The 17193-nt window shown below is 44.2% G+C and overlaps 1 protein-coding gene across 1 annotated transcript in view; it reads left to right on the top strand.

The window, feature by feature from the left end:
* APAF1 (apoptotic peptidase activating factor 1) overlaps nt 1–17193 on the top strand; it is a 54715-nt gene that overhangs the window by 21975 nt on the left and 15547 nt on the right. Inside the window, exons 11-20 of the mRNA XM_060247153.1 lie at nt 520–651; nt 1340–1453; nt 4407–4591; nt 5888–6014; nt 7304–7429; nt 8259–8393; nt 10517–10642; nt 12056–12217; nt 15562–15690; nt 16812–16937. Coding sequence (XP_060103136.1) covers nt 520–651; nt 1340–1453; nt 4407–4591; nt 5888–6014; nt 7304–7429; nt 8259–8393; nt 10517–10642; nt 12056–12217; nt 15562–15690; nt 16812–16937 — 1362 coding nt within the window. The remainder of the gene's footprint in view (nt 1–519; nt 652–1339; nt 1454–4406; nt 4592–5887; nt 6015–7303; nt 7430–8258; nt 8394–10516; nt 10643–12055; nt 12218–15561; nt 15691–16811; nt 16938–17193) is intronic.

Here is a 17193-nt window from a genome sequence, read left to right as displayed (position 1 = left end):
TGGCTACATGAGGGGTGCATGACCTAATATGCAAAGGAGTTCCTGCTACTAAAAAGCCCTGCCCCCAGCATTCCAAAATCTCCCCCCCCCCCAAAAAAAATACTGTCCCTGTGCAATGGGGACCCCCAGGAATAGCTTCTGAGGGTAATAAGGGAAAGGAATTGGAGATCATGGGAGAACCAGTTTGGTGTGGTGGTTAAGTGTGCAAACTCTTATCTGGGAGAACCGGGTTTGATTCCCCAACTCCTCCACTTGCAGCTGTTGGAACAGCCTTGGGTCAGCCATAGCTCTTACAGGAGACCTCTCTCAGCCCCACCTACCTTACAGAGTGGGGGCAGGGGAGGTATAGGAGATTGTGACCATTCTGAGATTCAGAGTATCGGGCAGGATATAAATCCAGTATCATCATCATCCTTTTTCTTTTCCTTCCACCTACGGAAGTTTAGGAGGGATCCAAGTCAATGCCTAACCAAAAGAGAAATCCAGTAATGTAATATTAATATTTTATTCATTGCATAGGAGCTACATAAAAAGGCAGTCCATCAATACAAAAGACATTATAAGTATTCTGTGCCAAATCCATCACAAGAGGACTGCATGTATTGGTATAATTTTCTGGCTTACCATATGGCAAGTGCTGATATGCACGAGGTAAGTGAAAGCTAATGTGTCTTCCTTCCTTCCTTCCTTCCTTCCTTCCTTCCTTCCTTCCTTCCTTCCTTCCTTCCTTCCTTCCTTCCTTCCTTCCTTCCTCCCTTCCTCCCTTCCTCCCTTCCTCCCTTCCTCCCTTCCTCCCTTCCTCCCTCCCTCCCTCCCTCCCTTCCTTCCTTCCTTCCTTGTGGCTCTCAAACATATGATATTCATGTCTTGTGGCTCTAATGTTAAACAAGTTTGGCCACCCCGATCTAGGATCTGGAATCCCTAGATACACATCCCCACAAGTGTGTGGGGTGACTTGGGGCCAGTCTCAGCCTAATGTGCCTTCCAGAGTTGTTGTGAGGATAAAATGAAGTAGAGAACGATGTATGCTTAGAGCTTTTTTTTTGTAGCAAGAGCTCCTTGGCATATTAGGCCACACCCCTCTTATGTAGCCAATCCTTCTAGAGCTTACAGCGCCTATTGTAAGCTCTTGGAGGATTGGCTACATCAGGGGTGTGTGGCCTAATATGCAAAGGGGTTCCTGCTACAAAAAAAACTCTGTGTACACTTCAGTTGGGGGCATAAATGAAATAAGGAAGCAGAGTGGATTTCCAGAGAAAATAATAAAGCTAGCTAGCAGTTTTAAAAGTAACTGTTAACCGTAATTGCAAAAATTGTCTGTTCCTCTCCCTTTTTATAGGAACTCTGTGCCCTCCTGTTTTCACTTGACTGGATTAAAACCAAAACAGAACTCTTGGGGCCTGCTCATTTGATTCACGAATATGTTGAATATAGTCGAATACTGGATCAGAAGGTATAGTATGATAGATATACAACTGCTTGACACAGTTCACACTTCAGTTTACAGTTGCCTGAGATAATTTTACCAAAAAAGTGCAGGTAATTTTGCTTTGAAGTGCATTTGCTTTGAAGTGCCAATAATTTTGTGGGGTTTTTACAAGTCCTTGCACAACCAATGTTGTCCAAGTTAGTTTGTATTGTGCTGGTGGCACTGTTGGCATACTCTTATGTTCTTATAGACAGTTTCAAGAGGGGTTGGATAAGCATATGGAGCAGAGGTCCATCAGTGGCTATTAGCCACAGCTTATCGTTGGAACTCTCTGTCTGGGGCAGTGATGCTCTGTATTCTGGGTGCTTGGGGGGGGGCATAGTGGGAGGGCTTTTAGTGTCCTGGCCCCACTGGTGGACCTCTTGATGGAGCCTGGGTTTTTTGGCCACTGTGTGATACAGAGCGTTGGACTGGATGGGCCTGATCCAACATGGCTTCTCTTATGTTCATACCTGGTGATTTGCAAAGAATTATAAGCAGGCCCCGGGTAAGGAGCTTGCAGTTTCAGTTTCAGCAATAGAAGGAGGCAATAGAGGGAGAGGGAAAAGTAGCAAAATCTGCATTAGGTATAGGGATATCTTGCCCAAAGGCTACTTTGCAGTCACCTGCCTTAAGTGAAGATGTTGGCAGAGAAATCTGAATTCAGTCAAAGGGGTCCTGATGGGTAAAACCAGGGCTTTTTTTGTAGCAGGAAATTCCTTCCCCTTATTACCCTCACAAGCTATTCCTGGGGGTCCCCATCCCACAGGGACAGTATTTTTTTTGGGGGGGGGGTGAGATTCTGAATGCTGGGGGCAGGGCTTTTTTATAGCAGGAACTCCTTTGCATGTTAGGCCACACCCCTGATGTAGCCAATCCTCCAAAAGCTTACAGTAGGCCCTGTACTAAGAGTCCTGTAAGCACTTGAAGGAGTGGCTACATCAGGGGTGTGTGGCCTAATATGCAAAGGAGTTCCTGCAATAAAAGAAGGAGATATTGGATTTATATCCCGCCCTATACTCTGAATCTCAAAGTCTCAGAGCAGTCACAATCTCCTTTACCTTCCTCCCCACAACAGACACAGGGGAAGGTAAAGGAGATTGTAGGTGGGACTGAGAGACAAGGACAACCCCTGCCAGAGCTATGGCTGACCCATTCCAGCAGCTGCAAGCGGAGGAGTGGGGAATCAAACCCAGTTCTTCCAGATAAGAGTCCACACACTTAAGCACGACACCAAACTGGTTCTCAGAGCAGCTGCCCCCCTTTCAAGGACAAGCTCTGTGAGTGATCTATGGCTGACTCAAGGCCATTCCAGCAGCTGCAAGCGGAGGAGTGGGGAATCAAACCCGGTTCTCCCAGATAAGAGAGCTATGGCTGACCCAAGGCCATTCCAGCAGCTGCAAGTGGAGGAGTGGGGAATCAAACCCAGTTCTTCCAGATAAGAGAGCTATGGCTGACCCAAGGCCATTCCAGCAGCTGCAAGTGGAGGAGTGGGGAATCAAACCCAGTTCTTCCAGATAAGAGTCCACACACTTAAGCACGACACCAAACTGGTTCTCAGAGCAGCTGCCCCCCTTTCAAGGACAAGCTCTGTGAGTGATCTATGGCTGACTCAAGGCCATTCCAGCAGCTGCAAGCGGAGGAGTGGGGAATCAAACCCGGTTCTCCCAGATAAGAGAGCTATGGCTGACCCAAGGCCATTCCAGCAGCTGCAAGCGGAGGAGTGGGGAATCAAACCCGGTTCTCCCAGATAAGAGAGCTATGGCTGACTCAAGGCCATTCCAGCAGCTGCAAGCGGAGGAGTGGGGAATCAAACCCGGTTCTCCCAGATAAGAGAGCTATGGCTGACTCAAGGCCATTCCAGCAGCTGCAAGCGGAGGAGTGGGGAATCAAACCCGGTTCTCCCAGATAAAAGAGCTATGGCTGACCCAAGGCCATTCCAGCAGGTGCAAGTGGAGGAGTGGGGAACCAAATCCAGTTCTCCCAGATAAGAGAGCTATGGCTGACCCAAGGCCATTCCAGCAGCTGCAAGTGGAGGAGTGGGGAATCAAACCTGGTTCTCCCAGATAAGAGTTTGTGCACTTAACCACTACATCAAACTGGCTCTCCAAAAAAAAAAAAAAAGCCCTGAGTAAAACTATGTTCATTTGGAAGCAAGATCTTTATTCAATTTACTGTGGTTAAGGAAAGTCTGTCCGTACAAAAGTCCAAGACACTGACAGCTTTAGAAACAAAACCTAAGTGTATATAGGCAAATGAACATCATTTTGCAGAACAGTTACCCCAATTACACCATGACAATGCAATACAGCACCAAATCTAAATCAATAGAAAAGCAATCTACTACTTCCTTATCTGTGGTACGCTAAAAGTACAACACGAAACTGCAGACCACTGTAGTTTAAGGAAACGGGATCTGTGTTAAAGTTTAGTTTAGGTTAGTTTACCCAGTGAGGCGAGAAATACAAACTTTTGCAGACTTTCACTGGAAACACAGATAGCAAGAGCGGGCTCATCCAGTACTGAGTCAAAACGTTTCCCTCAATTCTTTACTTGGCCTTCACAGACATGGCTACATGATGGCCCATTCACATTTCACCTTTCTTCCCATCAGTTCCTACAGAGTAACAATAATAACAATAATAACAAGGTTTGTCATACCCAGGGCTTTTTTTTTGAGCAGGAACGCAGTTCCGGCTGGCTTGGTGTCAGGGTGTGTGGCCTAATATGCAAATGAACCCCTGCTAGGTTTTTTCCTACAAAAAGTCCTATGTAAAAGGATGATACCAGAGGGTGTTTATTTTATTTACATTAGACTTTTATCCCGCCCTCTCTGCAAGCGGACTCCGTGTGGCCTAATGTTCAAATGAGTTCCTGCTGGCCAAGGTTCTGGTTTTACCAATTACACAGTCTGTGATGAGGTATTTCTTGTTTGCAGGATAGCACTGTACGCGAAAACTTCCAGGAATTTCTGTCTTTGAACGGACATCTCCTTGGAAGGCAGCCATTTCCAGACATTGTACAGTTAGGATTGTGTCAGCCCGAAGACTCAGAAGTGTATCGGCAAGCAAAACAACAAGCCCTACAAGAATGTGCCAAAGGATCCTTTTATGTGGAATGGATGTTAGTAGACGTTTTCTTCTTTTTTAAAATAACATTTGGCCCAATGAAGAGTTCTAAAAAGCTTGCATTCTATTATGTGTTATTGGGTTTGTCCGAATAAAGGTATTTAAATGGATCGTATTTTTGGCTTTGTTGGCTTTTACTTTCAGACCAACAATGGCTGTAAACAACTTGTTTATTTGCTCTACAGTCGTCATGCAAAACACTTTCCATTTCGAGAAACTGAAACTGTTTTTGAAACTCTTTTTTGTTCACTTTGAGCCCAATCCAAGAGTATCTTTTCATGTATGCTTGTCTTAAAGTGTGGTGCAGGGGGTTCCTATATTCTGGGGTTTCTTTTTAATGCTGGCTTTTTCATTTCAAACTGAAAGCAGTTAATGAAACCTTCCAGCTAATTTCAGAAGCAGCTTCCTATGCAGGCCAAGGAAATTACTTTTGAGAAAATAAATAGGTTCTTAGATAAAACACATAGCAACCCCGTGGCACAGAGTGGTAAAGCTGCAGTACTGCAGTCTGAGCTCTCTACTCACAAAATGAGTTTGATCCTGGCAGAAGCTGGGTTCAGGTAGCCAGTTCAAGGTTGACTCGGCCTTCCATCCTTCCAAGGTCGGTAAAATGAGTACCCAGCTTGCTGGAGTTAAAGTGTAGATGACTGGGGAAGGCAATGGCAAACCACCCGATAAAAAGTCTGCCGTGAAAACGTTGTTATGCGACGTCACCCCAGAGTCGGAAATGACTGGTGCTTGCACAGGGGACTACCTTTACCTTTACCTTTTTAGATGAAACACAGTTCTGGTACTGTTCTTGAGCTGGAACCTGTCTGTGTGGCATATAACTACTGATCTACCTGTCATATACACAAGAGTCCAGTTTGCATACATGAATTTTCTCCCTCTCCCCGCACCCCGTTTTCCTTTTATGTAACATACAGCTGTAGAACAAAATAAATGACCTCCCATTACCTCTGCAGAAATAATATAACACACCCTATTGATGAAGCAATCACTTAAATAACAGAATTATCACTCTGTTTGATGGCAGCCCTCCCCCCACAAGTTAATTTGCAGTTTGGTTGGCTAAAGCCTATGTTAAATTTCCCTGCTGAAATGCATTAAAGAAAGATTTGTGTAACAATTACAAATATGTAAGTCAAAGGTTTTTTTCAAACACATTTTATTGCTTGTTTTAATAACGGTAGATAACTTTTTTACATTCATTCTGAAGTTAGTAAAGGCATTGTCCTCTTTTATGTTAAAGTTAGTAAACGTCCTGTCCTCTTGTTTTTCTGCAATGCAGAAACAAAAAATCCATGAGGAACACCTGCCGTTTGGTTGTGCATCCCCATAAAGGTGCAGTTTACCATGCTTGCTTTTCCCAGGATAGACAGAGAATAGCATCATGTGGATCTGATAAAACATTGCAGGTAAGATATATTGGCAGGCATACATTGGCCATTAGTTTAGTGTTTGTTGGGTAGTGTGTGGTCTCGCTTACACAAAAGTGCAGTTTCAGAAAAGGGGGGAAATACACCCACCCAATAACAATGCAAAGTGGGTGCATTTCTTTTTGGAAACCACATTCAGTTACACTGAAAAAAATTAGAGCTATGAGTGGTCTGTTTTGAAGTTATGTAAAAGAAATATGTACATCAAAAACAAGAAAATTAAAAAAAAAATGAATGAGAAAATAGCACTCAAGAAGAAATGAGCGACATCATTGAAAAGTCAGCCACAAATCAAAAAGCTGGAGAGCCAGTTTGGTGTAGTGGTTAAGTGTGCGGACTCTTATCTGGGAGAACCGGGTTTGATTCCCCACTCCTCCACTTGCAGCTGCTGGAATGGCCTTGGGTCAGCCATGGCTCTGGCAGAGGTTGTCCTTGAATGGGCAGCTGCTGGAATGGCCTTGGGTCAACCATAGCTCTGGCAGAGGTTGTCCTTGAAAGGGCAGCTGCTGTGAGAGCCCTCTCCAGCCCCACCCACCTCACAGGGTGTCTGTTGTGGGGGAGGAAGGTAAAGGAGATTGTGAGCTGCTCTGAAACTCTTCGGAGTGGAGGGCGGGATATAAATCCAATATCTTCTTCTTCTAATGAATAATACTACACAGCTCCTAGCAGGATGTTCCAGATTATATTTGAATAAAAGAATAACATTTATTTATCTGGAGAAAATAAAGTATGCGTTTTTCCTTTCTAACAGACTCACTCAACACAAGGTCACAGCTGTTGCACAGATGTTTTCCCTTTTCTTCTGTTGAGCTTTTTCGTAGGTTGTTTTGAGAGATCGCCTTTTTCGTTATCATGCACGTGAAAGCTCATTCTGCAATAAGCTGTGTAATGTTCTGCATGATGTGTTTTCATTCGCTGTATGTAATTATGGCGTGTTGAACACTTACATGTAATTCAAATAACTTGATCCCATAGATCAACTCTTACCAGTTTTGATATACAAATTGTCTCTTATGTGCAGAACTTCTAAGAATACTAAAATCTGGTGTGGGCATAATGCTGTCTGATCTCCTGATACTGGTTACAGTTGCTCGTGCATTTCTTCCCCACACATACTGTACACCTTGTGCTTGCATCGCTTTACTCTGTCTTTCCGTTTTGAAACCACTACTAGTGTTTCATCTTTACTATTACCGTTGTTAGCCCAGGCTAGAATTGTTTGAAAATCGATCAAAGCTCATGCATTTGTTATTCTTGTACTTAACTAGATTTTTAAAGCGGAAAGTGGAGAAAAGCTCCTGGAAGTAAAAGCTCACGATGACGAAGTGCTCTGCTGCGCCTTTTCCGCTGATGACAAGTTTGTCGCCACTTGTTCTGCAGATAAAAAAGTGAAAGTAAGCAGGTTGATGGCAAATCAAGTTCTTCTCCTTAAGCCTAAATAGTTGGTTCTGTTTATAACTCTTACCCTTGAGAATCCAGGCGTGTATTTAATTTGCTTGTTGTTTGCCAGGGATCCTCAACTTTTTTGAGCCTGTGGCGCCTTTGGACTTCTGATAGCTTGTAGTGGTCACAGCCACAAAATGGCTTCCGCAGGAGGTGGAGCCAGCCACAAAATGGCTGCCACAGCTGTGCTTCAGTCACAGAGTGCAGATCCCTGTGTGGTGGATCCTGACCTGGGTAGCCCAGGCAAGCCCAAGCTTGTCCGCTCTCAGAAGCCATGCAGGGTCAACTGTAGTTAGTACTTGAATGGAAGACCTCGTTGGAATACCAGCAGTCGGGAGGGCAAGGGCAGGCTTTATTCAGCCACTTCTCTGAATATCCTCCAGGCCCCCCAGTAGGGGTCAGTCATCAGAGGTCACCATGGCTTCCAGGTGTGTGCACACACAAAAATACAAAAAATCCTTACGTGGTGGCAGCCACTGCCAAAGTAGCATTTAAAAATCTGCAGAGCCAATCAGATCTCTCGTGCTCAGTCAGCAGCCTTACTGGGCAAAACCCCCATCTGGCCCAGCTCACTTTCTAAAAACGTTTGGTGCGGCACCACTGTTTAAAAACAGTAGGCTGACGGTGCCCATGGGTACCACATTTATGCTTTCTGTGGAGATTTTATTTTTTATGCTGTAATGCAAAATTATTTCAGAAGGCTTTTTTTTTTGTCACGTTGCCAAGGTAAGTTTATATATTAAACAGCCATTTCATAAAATTTTAAAATCTTCTTTTAAGGTCTGGAATTCAAGAACGGGTCAGCTTGTGAATTTATTTGAAGAACATACGGAACAGGTCAACTGTTGCCAATTTAACCACCTGAATCCTCACCTGTATCTGTTAGCTACCTGTTCCAATGATACTTTTATTAAAGTGAGTAGAAAATCATAAAATAAAATTTGTCTTTATATTGAAGTACAGTTATAATTGAAGACTAGGGCAGGGGTGTCAGACTCATTTGTTCTGAGGGCCGGATCTGACATAAATGAGACCTTGTCAGGCTGGGCCTTGTGTGTATCTATTTCAGTTAGGTAGCAGAGATATTAACTTTACGAAGGACACAGACAAACACAAAAGATTTCTTTTTAATGCTAAAATAAAACATGCTTAAAACATTAGCACTCGTTGGTCTTAAAGGTGCTTTCTTTGTATCTCTCCTGTACGATCCAGGGAACTGGGCAAAGGAAGCTCTCTTTCCTTCCCTCCCTAGGGGACCAGGAGGGAGAGGAGCCTCAGCCAATAGAAAGACGAGAGACTTGGCTCAGTAGCTCCGCTATGCAATTGAGAGAGCCTGGCAAAGCAAGTTATCTCTCCCCCTCTTCCTCCCCAAGGGAGGAGCCTCAACCAATGGAGAAAATAAGAGACTTTGCTCTGTAGAGAGCCTGACGAAGCAAGCTATCCCTCCCCCTCTTCCTTCCCAAGGGAGGAGCTTCAACCAATGGAGAAGATAAGAGGCTTTGCTCTGTAGCTCCTGTGCAATTGAGCAAGCCTGGCAAAGCAAGCTGTGAGGCAGAAGGAAGCAAGAGAGAGGAAGAAAGAAGCAGATGACAGCCAGTTGCTCAGGGGCCTGATAGGAGCCTTCCGGGGGCCTGATTCGGCTCCTGGGGTGCATGTTTGATGCCCCTGGACTAGAGTATTCAAATTACTGGTCAACTGTGAATTTAGTATTACTTTTGTCTTGCAGTTCCCACTTTTAGCCAATGGGAGGTACATGGATTTGTGCAGACTTTTCAGAGCGAGAGAGAACATTACTACTTCACTTCTATATATATTTATCTTTTCTGTTCCGGGTTTTCTTTGCTTCTGAACATCTTGCAGTTTCCTTTGAGCTGTCCGTGCTTGTCCCCCAGCAAAGGATCCTTCTCTTGACCTTTACTAGCTGGCTCCTCCTGTGTTCGAGGGTCGTTCTCTTGGCCCTTGCTTCCTTCCATCTGGAGATCTGCTTTACATTTTAGGCCACCTTTTTTGGCCCTATTGATGCTGTTCTCAGTCTGCAAAATTTAATTAGAGGTTGGGGTACTGAAACTAAAAGGGAAACCAGTAAAAGGGAAGAGAACTGGCAGCAGAACAGTGGATGATGATAATGATGATATTGGATTTATATCCCTCCCTTCACTCAGGGACCGATTTTGCACTAGGCTTGTTCCGGGTGGCGAGCCCTTTCACTACTGAGGCTTCTCCCCATTTTTGCACAAGTTGCCCCAGAGTTGCAAGTTGGCACACCGCTATTCCACAGCAAGCGAGATCCTCTTCCAAGTGGTTTCTGTTTGCTTCCAAGTTGCTCCAGGGCAACTTGTGCGAAAACGAAGAGAAGCACCGGGATCAAAATGGCTCTCCCCTAGGAACAAGCCCTAGTGTGAAATCAGTCAGAGTCTCAGAGCGGCTAACGATCTCCTTTACCTTCCTCCCCCACAACAGACAGCCTGTGAGGTAGATGAAGATATTGGATTTATATCCCGCCCTCCACTCCGAAGAGTCTCAGAGCGGCTCACAATCTCCTTTACCTTCCTCCTCCACAACAGACACCCTGTGAGGTAGATGAAGATATTGGATTTATATCCCGCCCTCCACTCCGAAGAGTCTCAGAGCGGCTCACAATCTCCTTTACCTTCCTCCTCCACAACAGACACCCTGTGAGGTAGATGAAGATATTGGATTTATATCCCACCCTCCACTCCGAAGAGTCTCAGAGCGGCTCACAATCTCCTTTATCTTCCTCCCCCACAACAGACTCCCTGTGAACTAGACGGGGCTGAGAGAGCTCTCCCAGATACGAGTCCGTGCACTTAACCACTACATCAAACTGGCTCTCAGTGCAAAAGATGCATCCTTTGGTTTCCACTCTTGCAAACAAAGTTCTTTATGTCCTCAAATTCTGTAGAACATGTAGTAGAAGCTGTTGGCTGGAGGAAAGAAAACATTTGTAGTGAAGTTTAACGGTAGCCATGTTTTCAAATGAGTTCATGCAGTTCTTTTCCTCTTTTTTTTAAATACAGCTCTGGGATCTGAACAAGAAGTACTGCCGTAACACAGTGTTTGGCCACATGAATTCTGTTACTCACTGCAGATTCTCACCAGATGACAAGTATATAGCTAGCTGTTCAACAGATGGAACTTTGAAGGTATGCTTCTGACCAACACGGCTGCCCACCCAGATCACAGTATAGGGAAGCCCAGCAAATCTGATAGAGCAGGGGTGGCCAACGGTAGCTCTCCAGATGTTTATTTTTGCCTACAACTCCCTTCAGCCCCAGCCATCAGCCCTGTGATAGATTCTAGAGAGGGTCATTGGAAATCTCTGTGTATATAGAGAGTTCAGAGATATGTTACACCTGAAAAGTTCTTCCTTTCTGCATATATGATCATCTTTAAAGGCCCTATTTCGTTTGCCTCCATCATCTGAGGCTAGACAGATGGCAACCTGAGAAAGGGCCTTCTCTCTTGTGACATCAGAACTCTGGAACTCCCTCTCCCGGGTGCCTATAACCACCAGGTGAAGTCTTTTTTGTTTCATTTGGCATTCCCCCAGTAATTACGATTGGCCACTTGTTCTGGTGTGTGTTTTGATTGGACTATTTAATAATTTTTAACTGCTTCTAATTGTTGAAATGTTTTCATGTCATGTTTATCACCTTGGGGAACCTGAGAAGGGTGGAAAGGTGGCATGAAATGTTTTAAATAAAATAAATATATAAATATCAACAAACCACCACCACCACTTCTGACAGGTGTTTTTGCGATAGCCATTTTGTGTCCACAGAACTCTTGCCCAAACGAATGTCATTTTGATTGCCACGTACATTGTTGTTTGGAACAGTTAGATTAGTTAGATGTAAAATAAGCCCTAACGTTATAACCTGGAATCAATTTAATGTTGACATGGAAAGCAGGCACTCAGCTATAATACCAATGGATCACTTGTTTGTTCTGTTGGTTTTTATATAAGAACATAAGAGAAGCCATGTTGGATCAGGCCAATGGCCCATCCAGTCCAACACTCTGTGTCACAGAAGAACATAAGAGAAGCCATGTTGGATCAGGCCAATGGCCCATCCAGTCCAACACTCTGTGTCACATAAGAACATAAGAGAAGCCATGCTGGATCAGGCCAATGGCCCATCCAGTCCAACACTCTGTGTCACACAGTAGTGGTAAGCTGCAGTATTGCAGTCCAAGCTCTGCTCATGACCTGAGTTTGATCCCAGCAGAAGCTGGGTTCAGGTAACCAGCTCAAGGTTGACTCAGCCTTCCATCCTTCCGAGGTCGGTAAAATGAGTACCCAGCTTGCTGGGGGGAAAGTGTAGACTGGGGAAGGCAATGGCAAACCACTCCATAAAACGTCTGCCATGAAAACATCATGATGCAACGTCACCCCAGAGTTGGAAACGACTGGTGCTTGCACAGGGGACTACCTTTATATTTGTAAATATTACCTCTGCGAGGTAAAAATTTCTAAAGATTAGCTAACAGGCATTTGATTTAATTTTCTGTTGCAGAAAATTAATATACTTCATCTGATCTGTTCCTTCTTGCAGCTTTCGTACGTGCAGTCCGCAAACGAACTGAAAACTATTTACATGAGCGACTATTTCAGGAATATTGATAAATATTATGATGATGCGGAAGTGTTGGTGAAATGCTGCTGCTGGTCAGCAGATGGCGCTACCATCATTGCGGCAGCCAAAAATAAACTTTTTGTAAGTACTGTATCACCATGGTATGGATAAGCTTTGCTTTTATAGGGCCACATTCTTTTTCCAGTTTCTGTTTCAACATCATGTGCAACTGAACTAGTAATTTTTTCATAGAAGAAAAAGGCTCTGATGTCCAACTCTCTCCTTTTAATTTTTTGAAATAGTTTTAATTTTTTTATTGAAGCTGGCAATGCTTGTAGCCACCAACACCTCCTGTGGCGGTGAATTCCACATGTTGATCGCTCAAAGTTCTAGAAGCAGGCTGTAAAAGTAAGAATGTATTGGGTGCCCTCATACATATATTATAATTAAAGGAGGGGTTTCCTTTTTTGATTAAAGACAATAATATTAGGAAGAGCAGCAGGGAAAGCACTAGTAGACAAAGCTCCAATATGAGATGGATGGACTCAAGAAGTTTGCAAGACTGTTCATGTTAGGATGTTTTGGAGGTCATTCAGTCGTAGGGTTGCCAAGTCATACGTGACTTGATGACAGGTAACTCACACAAGCACAGAGGGTGGCCAAACTGTGACTCATGAGCCACATGTGGCTCTTTCACACCCATTGTGTGGCTCTCAAAGCCCCCACCACCCCATTGGCCTGTTTGGAGAAGGCATTTCTCACTTTAAATCACTTCACCAAGCCAGCTAGAAACTTGGAAAATACACTTAAAAGTTAAAGTTCCTTCCTTCCTTCCTTCCTTCCTTCCTTCCTTCCTTCCTTCCTTCCTTCCTTCCTTCCTTCCTTCCTTCCTTCCTTCCTTCCTTCCTTCCTTCCTTCCTTCCTCCCTCCCTCCCTCCCTCCCTCCCTCCCTCCCTCCCTCCTTCCTTCCTTCCTTCCTTCCTTCCTTCCTTCCTTCCTTCCTTCCTTCCCTCCTTCCCTCCTTCCCTCCTTCCCTCCTTCCCTCCTTCCTTCCCTCCCTCCCTCCCTCCAGCATCTGATGTTCATGTCTTGTGGCTCTCAAATGATGACATTTATTCTGTGTAGCTCTTACATTAAGCAAGTTTGGCGACTCCTGTGCTAGAGAGATGAGGGCGTGAGGAGAAGAGAGCATATAATCCTGCTTCTGTTTCTCAGCCTGTTCATTTGTAATTCAGAGATTGCTCCATTAGGACTGCCCTGGCCCAAGTATGGTTTCCCTCCCCTCCCGTTCTTGTACGTAACGACATCTTCCAATAGCATGTTCATAGATGAATATGAAAATTTAAACTGTTGCAGAGTTATACTGATAAGAAATGAATAAAAGACATTGATTTATGGGGACAGTGTTTGCAGATAAAATAAACGTTCAACAACATGTAAGTTGCATTTACAAAAATGAAGGACTCTTGTGGCAAGAAGAATTCGACTTTATTTCAGCATAATCGTTCATGGACTGAATGCCCCCTCGTAGTGTCTGAAGAAGTGGGCTTTGGTTTGGATAAAACTGTGTTGATTTTTAAAGTGCCCAAAGACTCCTGCCGATTTCGCATTATGCTTGTTCCGGGGTGGAGAGCCCTTTTGCTTCTGGGGCTTCTCTCTGTTTCCGCATAAGTTGCCCCAGAGCTGCGAGTTGGCACACCACTATTTCTCAGCAAGCAGGACATGCTGACAAGTGGTTTCCGCTTGCTGCGGAATAGTGGCGCGCCAAATCGCAGCTCTGGGGCAACTTGTGCGAAAATGGAGAGAAGCCCCCGTAGCAAAAGGGCTCTCCACCCCGGAACAAGCATAGTGCGAAATTGGTCAAATTTTATTAGTCTGTTCAGTAGTCTTTTTTTTTTTTTTTACTTTAAATTTTTATTAATTTTTCAACAATAATCAACAATTCAAACACGCTCTTAACAACCATTTAAACCCAATAGAATAATTATATTACATTTATGTCTTAGATATCTTTTAGATTAATATTACAGTACCTCCTCTAATTCCTCCTAGCATTACACTCAAATATAGAATAATAATACAGTACCAAACAATATATAACCTGTTCAGTAGTCTTCTATTCAGGGGTGGCCAACGGTAGCTCTCCAGATGTTTTTTGCCTACAACTCCCATCAGCCCCAGCCAGCATGGCTGATGACTGGGGCTGATGGGAGTTGTAGGCAAAAAACATCTGGAGAGCTACCGTTGGCCATCCCTGTTCTATATAAACCATATTTCTGGTTTATAATGAAAGTAAATCGGCTAAGGTCGTTTTAATAAAGCTCTGAAATTATCCAGAATATTGCTCTATAAGAGATTTGACCACTGCAAATTAATTTGCAAGACTATTTAAAATTCAATTGTGCACTGTAGTATACCTAGAGCAGGGGTGTCAAACATGTGGCCCAGGGGCCGAATCAGGCCCTCTGAGGGCTCCTATCAGCCCCCTGAGCAACTGGCTGTCATCTGCTTCCTTCTCCCACTTCTGCTTCCTTCTGCATAACGGCTTGCTTTACAAGGCTTGCTCAACTGCACAGGAGCTACAGAACAAAACCTCCATTTTCTCCATTGGCTGAGGCTCTTCCCTTGGGGAGGAAGGGGGGAGGGAGTCCTTTACCAGGCGCTCTCAGTTGCACAGCAGAACTACTGAGCCAAGCCTCTCTTCCTTCTATTGGCTGAGGCTCCTCTCCCTCGTGGCCCCCTTGGAAAGGAAGGAAAGATCCAGAGCTTCTTTTGCCCAGTTCCCTGGATACAAAGAGAGATACAAAGAAAGCACCTTTAAGACCAACGAGTGCAAATGTTTTAAGCATGTTTTATTTTAAGGTGTTTAAAAAAAAACCTTTGTGTTTGTCTGTGTCCTTTGTTAAGTTTATGTCTCTGCTACCTAATCTTAAATAGGTACACACACGGCATGACCCAACAAGGTCACATTGATGTCAGATCCGGCGCTCATAACAAATGAATTCGGCGCCCCTAACTTAGAGGACTTTTTTTTTTAATTAAGGGATAATGCTGTTTCTTCATAGTATAATTGTAAAAATATTCTTAAATCTGGGCCCTTTTCAGTTAATACAGGCCAAAAGCTCACAGGGAATTGTGGAGAATGGATTCAGCGCAGAATATCCATCCCCTGTTCCCAGAGTCTCCAGAATTCAAGAGAATTAATTGCCTTGTGAAAGGAGAATTAATTTCCCCTTTCCCTGTAATAGACCTTCTGACCTCATCAGACTTGAGGTTTTGCTCCTTCGTCATCTGCACAGATCCGGCCAGTTTATTTTTGTAGTCTTGTAAAGTCAAAAGAAATCATAAGTCATTGTTTTGATTTGAAGGTCTGGGCTATGGTCAGAGTCATTACTGATATTAATATCCGTACCCGTACAAAATGTAACTTTTAATTGTTTAGTATGAGTAGACCCGCTGTCTTAGAACAGTTATTGTGCTTACAGCTGTTTGACTTCAAGACCAGCGATTTATTGGCTGAGATCCTTATAAGCAGCCACAGTACTATTCAGTACTGTGATTTTTGTCCCAACAGTCAAATGGTAGCAGTTGCTTTATCGCATTGTTCTGTTGAGGTAAGTTGACTGCTTTTTAAGACACTTTATATCTCCTCCAGTGTCCACCCCTAAGCTGAGTTAGTGTGAGCTAGCTCACTGTTTTTTAGCCTCCGTCTCACACATTTTTGTCTTACCTCAGGAAGGAGGGCCCCAGAGCAAACGAATTTCTGCAGTAGCTCACAACTTTTAATGCCAGTAGCTCACAAAGTAGAATTTTTGCTCACATGACTCCACAGCTTAGAGGGAGTATTGATCTCCTCCCCTTCCCCTTCGGCCACTGTTTTGATGGATGGTTGTACAAGTTGAGAAGAAGAAGAAGAAAAGATGATGATATTGGATTTATATCCTGCCCTCCACTTCGAATCTGAGTCTCAGAGCTGCTCACAATCTCCTTTACCTTCCTCCCCCACAACAGACACCCTGTGAGGTGGGTGGGGCTGAGAGGACTCTTACAGCAGCTGCCCATTCAAGGACAACCTCTGCCAGAGCTATGGCTGACCCAAGGCCATTCTAGCAAATGCAAGTGGAGGGGGGGGGAATCAAACCCGGTTCTCCCAGATAAGAGAGCTATGGCTGACCCAAGGCCATTCCAGCAGGTGCAAGTGGAGAGGGGGGGGGGGGTGGAATCAAACCCTGTTCTCCCAGATAAGAGTCCGCACACTTAACCACTACACCAAACTGGCTGTTTGGTGGGAGCACCCAGAGCAAGGCTTCCAAAGATGACTGGACTTGGATGAGTAGGATGTGCAACATCAAAACTGAGGAAATACCCACCTACCCACATTTTTTTGGGGGGGGGGCCAGGGAGGAGCCCTTCCTCCCCCAGTTGGAGCATTCTGAGTCCAAACCGACTCTCCTTTATATTTAATAGTGATTCCCAGCAGCTGCTGTTTGGTTGGGGGGGGGGGCACATCTAGTTTGGCCCTTAGCAGAAGGCAGTAACTGGATGGAACTTAGCAAAAGACAGAAATTAAAGCTAACCCCATTGCTTTTTCACAGTAAATTCAGAGCTTAATCGAAACCCAGTGAAGTGCATTATTTAAAAGTGACAAAAATGCCTGCTACGATAATATGTACTGCTATGATAATATAGTTTGGGTTTATTTAAAAAAAGCAAAAACTTTCTCTGTTTGCTCTAGATATGGGATATCAAAACCTATTCCAGAACAGCAGACTGCCGAGGACATAAGAGCTGGGTACATTCTGTGACATTTTCGCTTGATGGGTCTTTATTTCTGACATCTTCTGATGATCAGACAATTAGAGTAAGTTAAATTGCTTCTTATTTATTAATTTTGCTTATTTATACCCAACTCTTCTCCTCTTTGGGAGCCCAGAGTGGCTCACAACATGGTTCTCTCTACTTTATTCAAACAAGAACCACTGGGTGAGGCGGGTTAAGGCTGGGAGTGTGGCACTAGTCCAAGGTCATCCAACAAGCTGCCATGACAGAGTGGAGGAGTTGAACCCAGATCCCCGAGATCCCAGTATGACAGTCTGTCTACTACATCATGTTATATG

This window comes from Heteronotia binoei, chromosome 9, assembly GCF_032191835.1.
Source record: "Heteronotia binoei isolate CCM8104 ecotype False Entrance Well chromosome 9, APGP_CSIRO_Hbin_v1, whole genome shotgun sequence".
NCBI classification, from domain to species: Eukaryota; Metazoa; Chordata; class Lepidosauria; order Squamata; family Gekkonidae; genus Heteronotia; species Heteronotia binoei.
The sequence above is the reverse complement of the archived record's forward strand: the minus strand, read 5'-3'. Positions and strand labels throughout refer to the sequence as shown.